General features: G+C 37.8%; 1 protein-coding gene across 1 annotated transcript; it reads right to left on the bottom strand.

Moving 5' to 3' along the window:
• Positions 1–1963: 1963 nt before the first annotated feature.
• On the bottom strand, positions 1964–10210 carry chst3a (carbohydrate (chondroitin 6) sulfotransferase 3a). Its single transcript, XM_044373845.1, has 5 exons — positions 10137–10210; positions 9736–9883; positions 7433–7595; positions 6741–7274; positions 1964–4937 (listed from the first exon to the last, which is right to left on the bottom strand). Exons 3-5 carry the CDS (start codon positions 7510–7512, stop codon positions 4241–4243), a joined length of 1311 nt encoding a protein of 436 aa, XP_044229780.1. The 5' UTR covers positions 7513–7595; positions 9736–9883; positions 10137–10210; the 3' UTR covers positions 1964–4240.
• Between the last annotated feature and the right edge of the window lie 7284 nt (positions 10211–17494).

The raw sequence follows: 17494 nt of genomic DNA, 5'->3' as shown, positions 1-17494 counted from the left end.
ACATGGGCAAGTAGTCAAATAAATAGTTCATTTTGACAAAGATGAAATGATTCCTCTTTGTCAAAGTCTCTAGAGAGAAGACGCTTGAAGCGATTACATTTGGATGTGCGATTGCACGGAGCAGATACATTACATCTATAATTAGTGGAGTAAATAAACACTGAGGACTCAGCCCCAGAGATGGCTTTTCTTAAATTTAAGGTAATGAGAGAAGACATCTAAAGGAGATTTAGAAAAAACGGTCACCAAGGAATTCATCAGACTTAAGTGTTTAAGACTTTAAAAAGTCACAATTGTTCTACTTTGGATTTTCTCCACAGTGCCAATTATCTGTGTATACGAGTAGCCTCTTTGTCTAATCTTAGATAGAATTTCTGTGACATTTCAATTAAAGTCAGCTGTTAAAGAAATACATGAATGCAATTCTAGTACACATTTATACATATATATATTTCTTTTTCTGTATTTTTTGCTCTGTGAAATTCTGTATTTGGCATCCATATGTTTCCATTTTACTCAGTGAAATGCACTTTATTTATAAGTTTATTTAACTAAATTTTATTTTAAATTCACTTTCTTCTGTGACCTTTTCGATCTTTACTCTGTGACTTTCTATTGTATTTGCTAGTTCCTTGAATGATCTCTTTATGGATTTTATTTCTGTTTCTGTGAGCTCATCCAAATTGAATCACTGACACAAAACTCCATTTTTAAAATAGAGAACACAAATTATTAATGCTCAAGTATCAAAAGCAATGATTTAGAGAGGAAACAGGACTGTCAAAGCCTTAATTGGTACCCAAGACAAAACTTCAGAAGAGATAATGGGATTCAGATAAGTCATTTGTAAATCATTTTGTAAATCTAACATACTCTGTTCTTGCATCCACTACACATTTTTACTAAGCAAAATTATGTATGATGAAACCACTTGTGCTGGTAAAACATACAGGGACTAGTGGTGCTGTATGGTAATTAAAAACAACACAGGATGCCTTGAGGAAACTTTAGACTCCACTCAGACGTGGATCATCAGTGACTTATTACCAAGACTTTTCCTCTTTTGCTGGATGGAAACATCGGCTGTGTTATTCTGTGCTATGCCATGAAATGATCTGGGGAGAAAAATCAGCTTGACCAACAGCTGTGAACTCTAAAGTGCATTCACTCAGCTGGGGCGTGAAACAGAGAGAAAGAATGCAGACTTGAATGGGCTCCCTGTTTCGGCTTTTTTTTTTTCCCAGTATCTCCCACTCTGCCTTTTGGGGATCCCTAGCAACAGCATGCATTTGAAAATGGAGCTGGACTGAGAGAATGCAACTGAGTAAACAATCCCACATTAATTATCATGAAGTCGTCCTCAGCCTCTGTGCATTTTAAAGCTTAAAATATATTACATTGATAAGAAAGAAGAAATATTTGTTGTGGAATCTATGAAGGAGGAATGCTTGATGTCTGAGTGCTGGTTATCTGCAGTGATGTTTTTCTACTGACAAGCCTTGAAAAGGAAATGCAGAGGTCAAGAAGCAGGAAGAAATGATTAAACTCCTTCTCTAGGAAGAGATCTGTAGACACAGATACGGCACATTGCCAGTGTGGTCAATTTTAAGCTTATAAAAAAGTCAGGTTGGTACATCAAAATTTGAATCTTACAGGCTACCTTTATAAATGAAATATGCACACATACTAACAAACACATTCAGGTCATATCATAATGAGAATACCATAAACAAAGTGGCTGTTTGTGCCAGAAACACTTTCATAACAATTTCCTGTTACAATTCCTCCTCTGGACAGTTGATGGGAATTTTATACCATGAGGAAAACTTGAGGAACATTACCAGTGTATTTCAACACACTGGATTCTTCAACTGCTGAAAAATCATTTTGTTAGACTGAAACAGCATTTACAGGTTGATGGAAATATTAATGGTTCCATAAAGCACCATTTTACAACAAAAGAATCATTTGAATTATAATTTTAATGAGAGAAACTCGAACATTTACATCTGTAAAAAAAAAAAAAAAAAAAAAAAAACTTGTGTATGTCCTTACTGAGTTTATGGATGGACAGCGGAGAGTTTCTGTGGACCAGAGCCTGTAGTCAAGTCACATTTAAGTCACAAGAATGAGTGTGTTATACATGCTTATTCACTTGGATGTGAAAATCAAGGATCAATGCAAAGCAAGTAAGACAGCAACAGTCCCATTTGCACACACAGCTTGAATATTCAGTAATTGAGCCAATGCATTGAAAGGACTGGTCTAGGCCATTTAATAATCACTAATAACAGAGCTTTGCAAGCAAAACGTGGCATTTTATTAGTCAGCATTCAAATTACTTGTATTTCGCTTTTTAAGAGTTTGGACTAAAGTTGGAATGTTTTCAAGGATCTGAGACTTGACTTGGACCTGCCCCAAAAAGACTTAAAACAGCTCTCCTATTGATGTTATGATTTTTTCCGCCATGACAGCAAGCCACTGTTCTCTATGAAAGTTGAAACCACCACAGTGGTTACAGTCAAACATACATTTTCATGACAGATGAATAACTACAAAACTGTATTTGTCCCAAATGATTACTGACACATCTGAATTAGCTGAATGTATAAACTGACTACATCCATTGTTTCAGTTGATATCTGAATTAGCTGAATGTATAAACTGACTACATCCATTGTTTCAGTTGCACTTGGTGTTTTACAGTATACATTTTGGCTAAAATACTTGAATAGTAAGTCTCACCAACCTAAGACTTACTAGTTGTAATGTATTCATATTTGTGTTCTCAACACTACGGTAGTATAAGCCCTCTACTATATGTACCTCAAATGCATATCCCTTTCCATGAGCAGCACAGCAGTTTCAGCAGCGCCTCAGCCAAGCTGAACACAATGCTGTCATTGAACTAGAGTCACAGTGGATACCTTTATATACCATCAAGAGTGACAGTTAACGCAAAAGCACCTGGGTTTTGCTTAAAGTCATAGGCCACATTAATACAGCACACACACACACACACACCTTACATATTACTGTCAGCTAAACCCTCAACACCCAAGAATCTCACAACTAATCATTTTAAAGGGTGAGTATATTGAACTTAGCAGGTCTTAACTTTGAGCTGGGAAGTGATTAATAAAACTACTTGTACAATCGAATTTTGTTCTTGTGTCCATGAACACACGTTGAGATTCAGGGCAGTTTGCTGACAGGAGCTTCGGTTTATTATCAGGGATAATGTTTATGTGAAATGACACCCAAAACAGCCAGTTTAGTTAGAAGTAGAGCAGCACTGAAGGATGCATTGCTAAAGCTATTTCTACTGGATTTTCAACTTTTTACAGATGTACTGTATGTTGAAGACACAAGGTCGGTATCTGAAGCAAAATATAGGCATTAGAAATATAGTGCTTCTATAGCAGAAGAGCCTTATTTCATATAACCTCATGAGTATTATATACCCATCCTTAACAACCTATTTTCTATGGTATACTGTGGTGAATGTGATCATGTGAATTAAATCACACAGGTATTGCTTTAAATGGCATTTGAAGACATTTCACACACCAAACTTTTGGAAATAATATGAATACTCCTCTTTTCAACATTCACTTTACCTGAGTCAAATACGTAAGGCCCTGTCAAAGCACATCAGGTCTAATGTGACCAGTTTTCTAGTCTAGTGAGGATCTATCAAAACACAAAACAGATTGAACTAGGCGTTATTAAGCACTAGCGTCATAAATCATGAGCAGACACACACACACAAACAAGACACACATACATCACTTTCACTTTAGTTTATCCCTGAAAATCTAAATATGATCAACTATCAGTAAAATCTTACATAATAATCTCTTACAATTCAGGCTTAACGTCTATGCTTATTTAATTGAAATAAATGAAACACAGAGCATGACATAAAGCTTAAATACCAGGCTTCTCGGTGAACACAAATAAATACTTCTCTTTCTCAAGTGGCTCTTCATTGTTATGATGAGGCACATCATTGGTGAGTATGGATATCATTTTATAGCCCAAATGTTACTGTCAACAGTAAAAAAAGAAAAAAAAAAGAGTGAAATGCATTTTGTGTCTATTATGGCAACTTTTATGACGAGTTTTGGTTTGTGCAATAATGGCTTCTCTCAGCTCCCATCCATCCTGTGCAGTTTTTTTTTTTTTTTGTTTGGTTTTTTTTTTTTGCAGATTCACAGTTACATTTTTGACCACAAGGTTAGTGAAACAGTTTCTCCTCCAACAAGCTGATGGACTTATCAGTCAGTGTATTTTCATCATCCACAAACCTGTAGCCAAACAGCTTCATGGTGGGTCCACACACTCTCTGCACTACCTGAGCCAGTGTAAAGGGAATACTAAATCTCCATTTTTCTGCCTGCTCTGATGAGTTCTTCTGCGTGGAGTAAATCCCGCTAGCTTCCTGTGTGGTCTGAGTGTTCCTCAGAATCCACTCCCTGGCTTGGGGACTAAATGGTATCCCTGTGAACTTGTACATCTCCTCTGCCTTCTGCATGGGATAGCGAGCAATATCCTCATAACGTACCAACATGTAGCGGCTCCTAAGCCAGCGAGGTTGGCTCAGCCCCACTTCTGCAGACATCCTAATGTGGTCACAGTTTCCTTTGAGCCTTTTGACCTCCTCGTCATCCTCAGGCACCTGGCCGTCCTGCGCCCAGGCCTTCCACGTCTGGTACTTTGAAGAGAAAGCCACCATGCGGGATGCTAAGATGGCCCGTGGATCACGGACTAGCTGGATTATTCTCACATCCAGGCGAGGGTCCTCCACCAAAGGCTGCAGTGTGTCCAGCTGGCGCACACGGACAGTCTTAATGGCATGGTGTTGCTTGGAAAGGCAAGATTCAGATGCAAGAGTAAAGTTGAGCGGCCCACAGCGACGAGTCCTGCAATGATACCTGAGACAAGAGAGGTTTAGTTTTTACATGATGAATATCTTTCAATAGAGCTGCAAAGTGGGAGGAGTTATTTCAGACAGCTATGATTCCAGAAGTAAATGTCTTGTTCATTTTTTGCCCAGAAAGTTGAAGGTTCTGTATGTAAGAATTATGAAGCAATTCACATTTATTAGTCGTTTTTTTATTGCGTGAACAGGTTGTAATGGAACTTAAAAAAATGAGACCTTCCCCAACTTTGTCAGTTGCCTATATCATCCTGTGGACTGATTTCTATATGGAGGACCTGGGACAGATTTTCTGCCAAAATCCAATGGATGTGACGTTTTTGTGCGCTCCTGAGTGCCTTGCCTCTCTCCTGCTAATGTCAACAATGAGACAGCTAGCTGTCTCCGTCAACCACAACACGTTTCACAACAACACCACCGCAATGACAAGTCGCCCACTCCTGAGTACACACACAGCTAAAACAACATTATTTCCACAACAAAGGAGCGGAAAACAAGCTCTAGAGCGATAAAGGAACATAACTTACCCCTTTTGTTTTTTCTGATGGTAGTCCAAATGTGGTAATAAACACATATTTCACAACAAACCTGCAGCACATTGCTCCCTGGCCACAGCTCACTCAGCCTCCCGGTGTTTAGTAAACATGATTGGTAAAAAAAAAAGTTGGCCGTTTGGGTGGTTGAGTAACGCATATTTTGGTGGGTTGTGTGAGTGTCGGCATGTACAGCAGGGGGAGGAGGGGCTGACTGACTGGGGGTGAGAGCTGATTTGCAGAAACATGGTGCAAAACACAATGTTAGAGATCTTTTATGCTATTATGCAAAGTGTAAACAAGGGAAAAGACATCATCTCCGCAAGCGAGCACCCAAGCATGAGCAACAGGATGCTGACTGCAGCTCACTTAACGGCCACCGGTGTCACTAATGAGAAGGAATTTCTGATTCCTACATGTATAACCTTTAAAGAAGTTGGAGCACTTCCAACACTTACATGTGTATTAAACTCTCTTGGCTAAATCATCATTACAAAAGATGAGCAACTGTGTTATATCTGGCTCTTTAAAATAAGGTACTGTGGACATAAAAGTCAAGTCAGCTACGACATCCAACGGCCATTTTGGAAGAAACATCCGATCACCAAGCTTCAAGTGTAGCATTTAGGGCTATCAATTATTTTCATTGCTGATTAACCTGATGATTATTTTCTGGATTATAGGTTAGAAAAGGTTAGAAAATGGCTATTTTTCCTTAAATGTCTTGTTTTGCTAAATATAAAGTTAAACATACAGTACATGAAGCTATACATTACATTTTGCAGAAGCGCATTCAGTGTCATTGTGAGATTAATTCAGCAACTGTGATGCAATGTTTTGTCCAACGTCAACGTCACATTCAGAACATTTTTTTTTCTGAATATGCTGCAGTTCTACAACTAGCAACATTGGCTGAGGCTCACCAGTATCCTACGCAGTATGTTGAGCAATTCACCATGAAAAACTGACAGGACTTCTCAGAACTTCTCAGTTGAAATAACTGAAACTGAATGCAATGACATAAAGCTATACTGTAGTATTGTTAAGATATCCAGGAGACTCTGATGTTTTCATGTTCAAGAACATTAACAAGATAATTAAAACAAAACTTTACAATTTTCAGATTGTAAAGTGATAAAAAAAAAATACTTCTGGAACCAGCAGCTCCTCCCTCTTTCCAACCAAATCACAGTTACATTTTAGTTTCTCTTTTAGAGTCAACATTTTAACCTTGATTAATAAACGTGTATATCTAGGGACTTTACCTCTCAAAAACATCTTTGATCACAGGAGAGCAGACAGGCTCTTCACAGAGCGATAAACTAGACTCTCTGCGGAAAAGGGCCGCGGTGACGTGGTCCTGAGGTGGGGGAGAAATGAACTTCTCAAGAGGAGAGAAATCACACAGAAAAAGCCCCTGGAGTACATCCCGGTAGATTCCTGCCAACACTGTCCCGTTGTTGGCCTCTGCAGCCATGGTCAGCATGCGCTCTACGTGCCACAAAGGCTCAAACAAGTAGAACATGTTCTCTCCGTGCTGGTTGAAAAATTCCCCCACGAAAGAGGAACCTGTTCTCGTGGTGGCCAAGAGTAATATGTGCTTACGGCCACCGCTGTAGCTGTAGGTGTCTACATCATCTTCTTCAGAGAGATTAGAGTAATTCCCTTTTGTACCAGCCTGTTTAGAGAGCAGCATTTTGAGCACCATCAGGGAGCCATTTTGTGTCGTGTTACTGTAATCCAGTGGAGTTTGTGGGGTCTGCTGTGGAGTCTGCCTCTGGATCAGCTTATCAGAGACCCTGATGAGATACAGGCTTGATTAAATAAAGTCAATTAATAACAGATGAAGCAGCATAAACACCTAAGATAGAGCTTATATTTTACATTTAGCTGACACATACACAAGGAGTGTACAAGCAAAAGATCCAGGGTCTGTAATGAGCAAACTCTTATATACCTTGATAGGATGTTGCTCTCCTTTTCGATGATGACCAGGGCCACAATACAGATGAAGACAATTGCATATTTGGTCTTCATTCTTGAGTCCTGGCTTTGTAATCAGACGTCTAGTCGGTCAGTGTGTCAGTCATAGCTTGTTATACTGAGGCTGGAGATTCATTCTGAAATAAAAAATGTACTTCTATAAGCCAGTATGCAAACTAGATGTTATTCCTGGTTTTCAATGACACTTAAATGACACTAAACACCACCCGTCAGAGTTAAAATCATAATCATAATGCTGAATAACAGTGGATGCCAAAGACATCATGCTGAAGACATGAATCATAACAAAAATAGTGAGAGATAAATTATCACGTTTGTTATGACAGATTAAACTAAACTCATACAGTGTTTGTGATACATCAACATGTGGTCACAGTTGAATTGAACTGAAAACCTCAAGAATGTTTAGCAGCTTGTACAACAGCTTTTAAAAATCTGTCTCACTTCTTAGAACCACATAAAAGGACAGCGTAGCTTTTTAGTGGGATTAGAGTCAAGAATAGAGAAGACGATGAAATGGGAGAGAGGGAGAGTTTATGTAAACAGGGGGATGTTTTTTAGTGCCAGCAAACACTGTGGAACATTTGGTGCTGAGTCAGGGGACATTGCAAATTTAGATTCCAGTACTGCATGATTTCAATAGCTGTATTCTGTAGCTGAATTGCTCCTTCTGACATCCATCAGGTACAGTCATCATTCCTGGGATTCAAAAAGTGTTCCCACGTTGTAAACTCATTTTTGAGTCACAAGCCTTGACACGCAGACAGTTGGGTGATCTTTGATGCTAATGTTCAGGAAGCAGATCATTGTTTATCAGCAAAGAACAAGTCACGGCTTGGTTTGAACATCAAATCTTGCATCAGCTGTAGTGGTGTCCTTACCATCCTTTGAGAGTATTGCATCACCCTACTTTGTTAAAAGGGAATTCAGGCACACACACAGAAATGTTGAAACAACCTTGTTTGGAGGACAACTCCCATGTATGTACTCATACCAGCTGACCAAAGGAGAATGTGTTCCTCAAATTCTTATCACATTGCTCTTCTGTGAAACAAATGAGCTATTTTGACCATGAATTTCATTTGAAATGATTTAATATAACAAATTTCTTAATTCTGAATTTGTTTTCTCAGTTTTTTCACATTACTGAAAAAGAATTGCCGACTATACACCCCCCTCCTGCCATTTGGACCTGTCAAGAGAGTGAATAATTTCTGCAAAGCATATCATTAAGGGAAAACCACAGTTTTCAAGCCGTTGTAGAGTGACTGTGTGCTCTGTAAGTAAATATCACCCAATTATCTGAGCTTAATACGCCATAGCCGTCAAACTGTCAGGCTGAAGCACTTGAGCTGAGCACTTTTACATATTCAAGAGTCACTGGAGCGTTTGGCAAATCTGACTATCTGCTCAAGCAGAAACACACATCACTCTGTTTATCATCTCACTACAAATTACATTAATGGCTGCCTTCAAAGCCTTCAAGCGCTTGCATCTCATGGAGACACTGAAAGCTAAATTCCCACTGAAGGCTTTGCTGTTCATCCAGAGGTGTTTGTGTAAACAACTAACCGTTATGGGCAAATACTGGAAACCATTATAATGTGTGTAGGTGCTGTTTATCATTTTCATGGGATTTGAGTTTATATGTCATACTATTTGCCATTTAGAAATGAAGGAAACTAACCCTCTCTCTCTCTCTCTCCCTCTCTCTCTCTCTCAATGTGTGTGTGTGTGTGTGTGTGTGGTGTCCATTTAATCCTATAGCAGGCATTTAGGGGGAGGGGGTATTGAATAGGAGCATTTCCAACATCAACGAACCAGAATGAACAAAGACTAATGAATACTTCTGCATACTATTAATCTCTGGTGAGCATGACGCTTTCACAGATTCAAAATTAAATGTAGAAAGATGGTTATATGAGCAACTCACATCTTAGAATAGAAAGAATTATTGATTACAGTGGACTACAAGGCAATCACAGCCTCCATATTCGCATAATCATCATTTATACCTGCATACTATGAGGAGACACGTACACATCACACGTGTATGCTTTGACAGAAGTGGGAACCGTGTTTATCTGTATCGATATGTATCATTATGCACCATTTACAACGTTTTACGCGCAGAGCAGCAGGATGTTTATGCTCCAGCGGCGGTGCGCCGGTGGCTCTAAAGGTTGTTTGTATCGTTTTGAGTCACCCCGTCAGTAAATTAGAAATGAGGATGTTGAGGTAGCGGATATTACAAACCTTTAAGCTGGCCTCTCTCTGCAAGCGAGCAAAACATCCCCGATCTTGTGAGAAACAGTGTCTTCCCATCGTAGCATCTTGCTGCATTGTCTCGGACAAGGACACACTGCTTCATTGTATCCTCTCCTTGGACGCGGGCTCCTCCGCTCTGCCAGATGAATGGGAGGCAGCGAGAAACATCGACGTTTAAAGAGAGCAAAGCGGACGCCAAGCGAGAAATAACGTTTGTTTCCTGAAATATTGCTTAAATTATGAGTCAACAATTAATTAACGCAGCGGCACAAAAGTTGTCGCAGAATTTCCAGCTGGATACCCGATAGATTTAGAAGCTTTAAATGTGACTGAAGTTTGGTTCTGTGGTAAATTTTCATCGCTTCAAAACTTTCTTAAACTTTTCTCACGTGTTGGAGCGCACCGCACGAGCTGAGCACTTTGAGGCCCGCTCTCACTGCGTGGGACATCCTGTGTAGACGAGGTCACGTGATCCCAAAACACCCTGCAATTATGTATAAGACGACCCCCCACCCCCACCCCCTACCCCCGTTTGAGGAAGTGCCTACAGAATTTAGAGGCAATGCCACTCTGTATACTGCATCTTTTTTTAAGAAACAAGCGTTCAATTGCATGTTGTGATTTTGTGTCAATTTCAGTTGCAACCCTGTTAATTAAGGAAGCACATCAAGTCATATCATTGCCTCGGATATCCGAAGAAGATATCTTCAAATTATTTTCTATATTTGTAATAAATGTCTTTAACGAGCCCATCCGAACATGTTAGATGACATATACAAATGCTCCTATTTGACTGATAATTTGTGTCTGAAATAGTTTTTCTACAAAAAAAAATCTACATCTACTCCTCCTCCCTCATTAAAAAAAAACAGAGACCATGAATTTGCAAATATTGTTCATTTCAAAAGTTAAAACTGTTGGATGCGAGATGTCTCCTACTTTAGTGAAAATTAAATTTTCAGTCTATGTGCACTGGAGGCTTCAAGTTTTCACATCATGCTTGTCCAAGTTTCATACTGGATCACGACTGGCTCCTTGCGATGTCACAGATTGTTTGTAGGTACACTGCGCACCTTTAACTCAGATTTTTTGGTGAGCACAGATAAACTTTCCCCCTTTAGCAAATGATTGTGGAAACAGCCTTTTAGTGTCAAACTCTGCACATACGTTATTCTGCACAGTGAACCTCAAACACCCAACTGTAGGAACAAGAAGAAAAACACATTTTTGACTAAAAGTAATTTAATACAGGTACAATAAAGGAATCGGTTATGCCAAAGGGGACAGAGAGGATCTACAAATGTCTGTCCATCTTTATAAAAACCCCTTTAACATAGGTTACTTTTCATTAGTAAGACTTGGAGCAACAGAACACAACAACACATACATACATTGAGACAATTATGACATTAATAACACTAAAAATAACAATAAAGAGCTCTTTGGAAATACATCAACAATACATCATCGTCAATAGGTCTCAACTTCTCCTCCTCTATGTACCTGATCATGACTTGGAAATTGGTCCTGACAGCAACCCTGTTACCTTTGTAAGATATGTTATTGATTGAGAATTGATCATCCATAGGCAGAGCAACAATGTATGTGTCACAATGTATCTTGAGCTTTGACACATTTTCATCCCAGGAAGATGAAACTGAACAGATGGGACTGTGAATCCAGTCATCTCCTTGTTGGTCATATGTTTCAGAACTATAACAGGCCTGCACTACATGAACATTTTAATGAAATGGTTAATCACTGCTATGGTTGGATTATGTTGGGGTGGGGCTAAAACCTGGTAGAGGGGATTAATAACATCTACTGCAGGTCAAGCAGCTGCCCTTTTTTATCAGCCTCCTGTCACCTCCCACAATATTAGAAGTTGAAGGACAGTTATGAGCTGCTTCACATTCACATCAGCTCCAAGGTTTCCAAAATGTGCACTTTGTTTCTGCATAACTCCTGTGTTACTAAATAACGAAATACCTGGAAGGTCTTTATCATGTACACATTGTGGTCCTAATAAACCTGTTTCACAGGAGAAAATTTCAGTAGGAAATGCACTGTGACACTGTGGTCTGTGTGCAATCAGTGTTGTTGGACAGCAAGTGTAATGATAATCACTACTACACTGATCTACAATTCTAGATAAATAAATATATATCCCAACATTCTGCACTCATGTAAATGCACTGTTAAAAAAATAATCAATTGCAGTGATTGTTTCACGTTTATTTTCCACCACCGGTTTTTTACCACTTGGGGGCAGCAGTGTAAAAGAATAAAGAGCTGCAGCAGAGAATCAGAGAGCAGCTGTCAGCATCAGAGCTCAGGCTTAGTTTTAGCACCAGTGGCCAATATGATGCACGCACCCAGGTGTACATTTCAGATTCACCTACAAGAAATATGTAAATTGCTTTTTTCCCTAATTGTTAATAGATATTTGAATGTAAATGAGATTTTTGACTATACAAAGTGGATTCTGCTAGATAAGTGCCTTTTCAATATTGAAATTTGGGTTTGTTTTTAAAGGGTAGTTCAACAGAAATATTAGACATATGTTTTGGAGGTATTACATCAGTAATTAGGTTCAACCACGAGCCAGTTTCTTCAGGATTTTTCATTGGGGTGCAGGCCTACATGTTTTGTTTATTTCTTTTAATTCATTTAAGAATAGAATTGATTTATAACACAGTTTAGGATTTTATCTGAGTTCAGATTTCATGTTTCCCATTAGTAAGTGAGGGCTAACAGCTTATTTTAATACTCATTTATTGAGTATTAAAGTGTGTTTACTGAGACAAAAGTTTATTGACTTAATTGAAATAAAAAATACTCATTTGTGAATATATGGTCTTCATCTGTTTGTGTTTGTGATGAGCAAATTTGTTATAGTCCAGCAGGCTAAAGTTGTGGAATTAAAAAGAGTTAGAATTTACACATAAAAATGAATTTCTGACAGATTAATTAGATTTAATTCAGCAGTATTCACTGTTCAAACAGCACAGTGAGACCATGGTTTTAATGCCTCTCCTGGTGCGGGGACAGATGGAATAAGTTTATATTCATTGGGATTTATTTTGGTTTACAAAAGATTACATATAAGTTTTGATGTAAATTATGAAAGTCAAAAGTTCAGTTTTCATCAGGGGGCCAAATATTTTTGCTGGAGGGCCGGATTTGGCCCACAGGCCACAGATTGCAATCATCTACAAAATCATCTACTTGGTTTCCTGAGCATATTTGAACTACTTTTAAAAATGTTGTAATTATCCAGTGTCTTTGAGTATCTTGAAAAGCACTCTATAAATAAAATGTAAAATGTTTTTTATGTTTTGCATGTGATTTACACATATTTATTTCTCTGTTGCAAGTATGAGGTTATTTTTTTAAGGTGGCACTGTAACTTCCAATTTGCTGAACTTCTAGTGTAAACCACTGATGAGGCCTCAAGGTTTTTGTTTAAATCTTGTTACAGTCCATAATACAGAACTAACTTATTCATAAATGATCTTAACATGTCAGAGGACACCTGATAGTAGTCATTTCAGTTCACGATGATTTCTTACAGAAGTAAAGTGTCATATCTTTTAGGATTTTTGCTTGATTCATGACTTTGTACAGTATGTTCACTCTACCAGCACTCTCTGAGGTTTATGAAATGAAAAGGCTGTTAACCTACAGTATACTCTACATGGAGAGATTAAAGGAGTGACCTAGTTTTAGAGTGGACCAGGACTAAAAGCGAACCTCTGCCCTTGGCAAACCGCACTAGAGATTATCAATAATAATCCAAAATGGAAAAGCTGAATTGGGTATCTTGACAACAGGTGCTCTAACAGACAGAGTGATCCTGTAGTGACACAAGTGCTGTAGGCTACAAATGATTTAAAGTTTCCCTTTCTATTTTTGACCTGGTAAATTTCATCCTTCCAAGTAAGTGATGCAAATTTCTTTTTTAATGCATTTTTTTTAAAGCAGGGGGGGGGGACAAGGATTTACTAAGGCAGTTTTTGTGTTCACCACTACAACAACAAATATTTGTACTGATAAGTTCACCATACTGGAGACACTGTTTTTGCTATTTGTCATGGAATGGAGATATTTGATGATACTTTTGAATATGATATGATATACATGGTACATATTTGGTATACTTGGGATTCTTGTAATCCAAAATGTCCTTGATGTCTTAGTGATAAACCGTTATCTGCAATCTACATGCTTATTTGACATTTTTATAGATCCTCACGTTTCAGAGACATGCAAAGGACGAGGGCCAGACTAATTCTACATGCAGCTCTCTCTGTCAACATCGCTTCTTGATAAGAGGCCAGAAACGTGCTCTAAACTTCAGCCACATAATGTAATCATACACAGAAAATCCAAATGTTGCTGAAGAAAGTATTTTTTCATATAATCATTCCATGTAATTTGAAAATAAAATATATATGCTTTAAATATTATTTCTTATGATAAAATAACTGACTACATAGGGTACAATATTGTTTGTTGTTTGTTGTTTGTTGTTTGTTTTTAACTTAAATGACATTACCACTTGCACAAAAGTAGAGGAAAAGCCACTTTATTTGTACTTAACTTTTTCTACACAGGGTAATTCAACATGCCATACATGAGACATTGAGATAAATGACAGAATAACATTTCTAAAAAGTGAAACCCCAGTTAAGATAAAGTAATATAAGGAGGGAAAGAATAAAATTTGCACCATAGATCTAAAGCCCAGACTGTAGCAAAATCCAATAGCAAACAGATAGATGTAGCTTTGATTGGAAAGTAGTACAAGTCAAAGCAAGTCTTAGATTTCCTGTAGGTAGGGGAGACCAGGGACAGTTGTAACTGTGTGCTTACAAAAAAGGAGCCACATATGAAACTCACAGAAAAAGTTACCAGCAAAAGTGTGTTTTTGAGGTAAAAAAAATTTCAGATTTATTTTTTGCATACTGTCTTGAGATCAAATGTCTAGGAAACCAAATATGTATTATTAGAAACATTGTTTTGTAAGCTAAAAGTACACATTTGCCATGTGACCCTGTACCGTTTTCACAAGAAGAGGCAGAGCCTGGTGTGCCAGGGATCCAAATCACTTCCCAGAGTACGGTACTGGACCCCCAAGAAGGTTCTCTCCACAGAACAGGAAAAACCTAAACCCTTTATCAAGTTAAGTCAATATCCCTTTAATGGTAGGACTATGACTGAGGTGGTCCATCTGGTCAACATCCACCATGAATTTAGAAATTTTACATCCTAGTCGATTCATACTGATACAAATATTTCAGGAAACACTGAACCTATTTAGCTGCAGGTTTTGTCTTGTCTATTGATGACAGTAATCCATATCATGTGATGCACATGCAACAGCAAGCTAAAGTGATAAGCACCTCTGTGAAATTTCCCCATGGGCAGCCTAACGGCTCTACCCCCCAACAGGAACAAAGAGGTCAGCATGTGCCGCTGTGATTGAAGGCACAAGATTAGAAACTAAGAAGATGACAGATAACAGATGAGCAGCAAGCTTTTATCCATATGATTTTTTACAATGATCATTACAAGGAGTCAGAGACAGGTTTTTGGAATGTGTGCACTGATGCAAATCTGCAAGTTTACATGATTAAACAAAAGTCACACTCACTATGACAGGTGATAAAAAACATGATAATAATCTAATAATAATGCACACTCTATGCAACATGTCCAACAGTCGATTCTGTGGCTGCTTGCAGCAACATTGTGTGTGCTAATTGTGCTTTACATTGATGTCTGATGATGGAGCCTGTGTGTCCACAGACAGGCCCCGTGCATTACAAGATGAAGAGGGATTAGACCACAGTGGGTTAATCTTTAGGCCCGCCATCTGCCAGTACCATGAGAATTAAACCTGAAGCCACGGCCTTTACCATACAGAAGTAACCCGACAGGTGATCTTTTCCAGTGAATATATTGTGTGGCCATTAAGTGAAAGTAGGACATATTCTGCTTCAAAGGGGCATAAAAATCATTGATGTGCCTTTTCACTCCCTTGTCTTGACACAGTAGTTTTGTCATCTAAAAATTCTCACTTTACATGCAGGGAATTTGACTGCAGCCAGAGGTCACTGATCTCAAATCAAACACTGATGTTCCTCAAAATTTTTGTTGGTGGCTTTCATTCTGTATGTGTGTATCGTCTTTATAACTGTGTGCCAACTTACAGTTTGCAGAGAGCACAATTTGTGCACCAAGCAGCCACACAGAGCTCGTGCTATATACAGTAGTATATATTCAACCACTCAGATTATAAAGTAGATTTAATTTCAGCATGAGAATGGACTGTAAAAGGTTTATTCATGTGTATAAATCCCTTTGCATGCAATATGTTTTGATAGTGTGCCACCATACAGTTGTTCTGTATGTATACTTGATGTATTTCTTCGAATGGGAATATATTACGTGTGTAATATTATTTTGTCCTTACCATGTCTTGTATAATACAATTTGCTAAAATGTTTTGGTTTACACAAATCTAAAAAATCCAAGCATTTTTTGGTATTTGTTTGCAGATAGAGGACATTTTAGTATTTGAAAATGTCCTGTACTACTTACAGTGTAAGTAATCATAGAGTGAAATTTACAAAACTGATACTTTTGGATTTACGTATCAGTTTGACTCAGATTGAGTATATGATTAAAAAAGAGGATCATTGAGTCATTTGAGAGACTTTGAGTGGCATTCACTCACTTTTTGTCAGGATTAATGATCACAAAAAAGACATTAAATTAACATGAAGACATAGCTAATCGATTAGATCAGGTTAGTGTTTTCAGGTCGATGATCTTAGTCAAACTGATGACCTCTGGGTTAATATTATATAATATTTATTTACAAGTGTTTACCTCTGGGTGGCAAAGAAGATTATCAGATGACAAGATTAGCCAGCTCTGTGCCTAAAATACTATTCAAAAAGTCCCAGAAAGACATTAGGTTAATCAGTGAGGTTTTTAATTAAAGAGACTCAACACAAAGTTAACACAGTTCAAATGAATAGAAAGAAAGATGCAATCCAAAAAAATGACAATTTCAACTTGTAATCAACATTCATATCACATGGCAAAAAAAGTCATTCCGTCTTGTTTGTCACCACCATTTATTTAGATCCATGCATTAACTTCACTTTCTACCATAACAACCGAACAAGAATTATAATCTCATGAGATCATTCACTACTTTCATCTACATCATCCTCTGTTTTATGATTATTCTACTAATTGAGTAAATAGTGGAGTTTTTTTTTCTTTTTCCTTAATGCAACAGATGGTTGTGGAGTGCATAGCAGATGGTACTATATGCAGTATGAATTACAGTATAGATTCTGTATCCTTTTAATCCGTCCACGACAGAGTTGATCACAGCACTTTACTGTAAGTCAGATGGTTTTAATTTAAAGGCAGATCACAGAAGTCACATTTAATTCACATTCACCAAGGACTAACACACCTTCAATAAGTAATAATTCTTTATAGATATTATGACTGTTAATGCAATACCACAATGTTAACATAAGCAAAATATTACAGTAGCTGAAATTGTGATCATTCATCATTTTTAGGCAGACATTAACATCCTGAAGTGTTCAATGTAATGACAGTATTTCTGGTAAATACAAAATTTGTATCAGAATTTAGAATGATATTGAAAAACAAAAGGATAAGTAGAATTTAGCCATACAGTTTCTTGCCTTGAGAA

This window comes from Thunnus albacares, chromosome 14, assembly GCF_914725855.1.
Source record: "Thunnus albacares chromosome 14, fThuAlb1.1, whole genome shotgun sequence".
Classification (NCBI taxonomy): Eukaryota; Metazoa; Chordata; class Actinopteri; order Scombriformes; family Scombridae; genus Thunnus; species Thunnus albacares.
The sequence above is the reverse complement of the archived record's forward strand: the minus strand, read 5'-3'. Positions and strand labels throughout refer to the sequence as shown.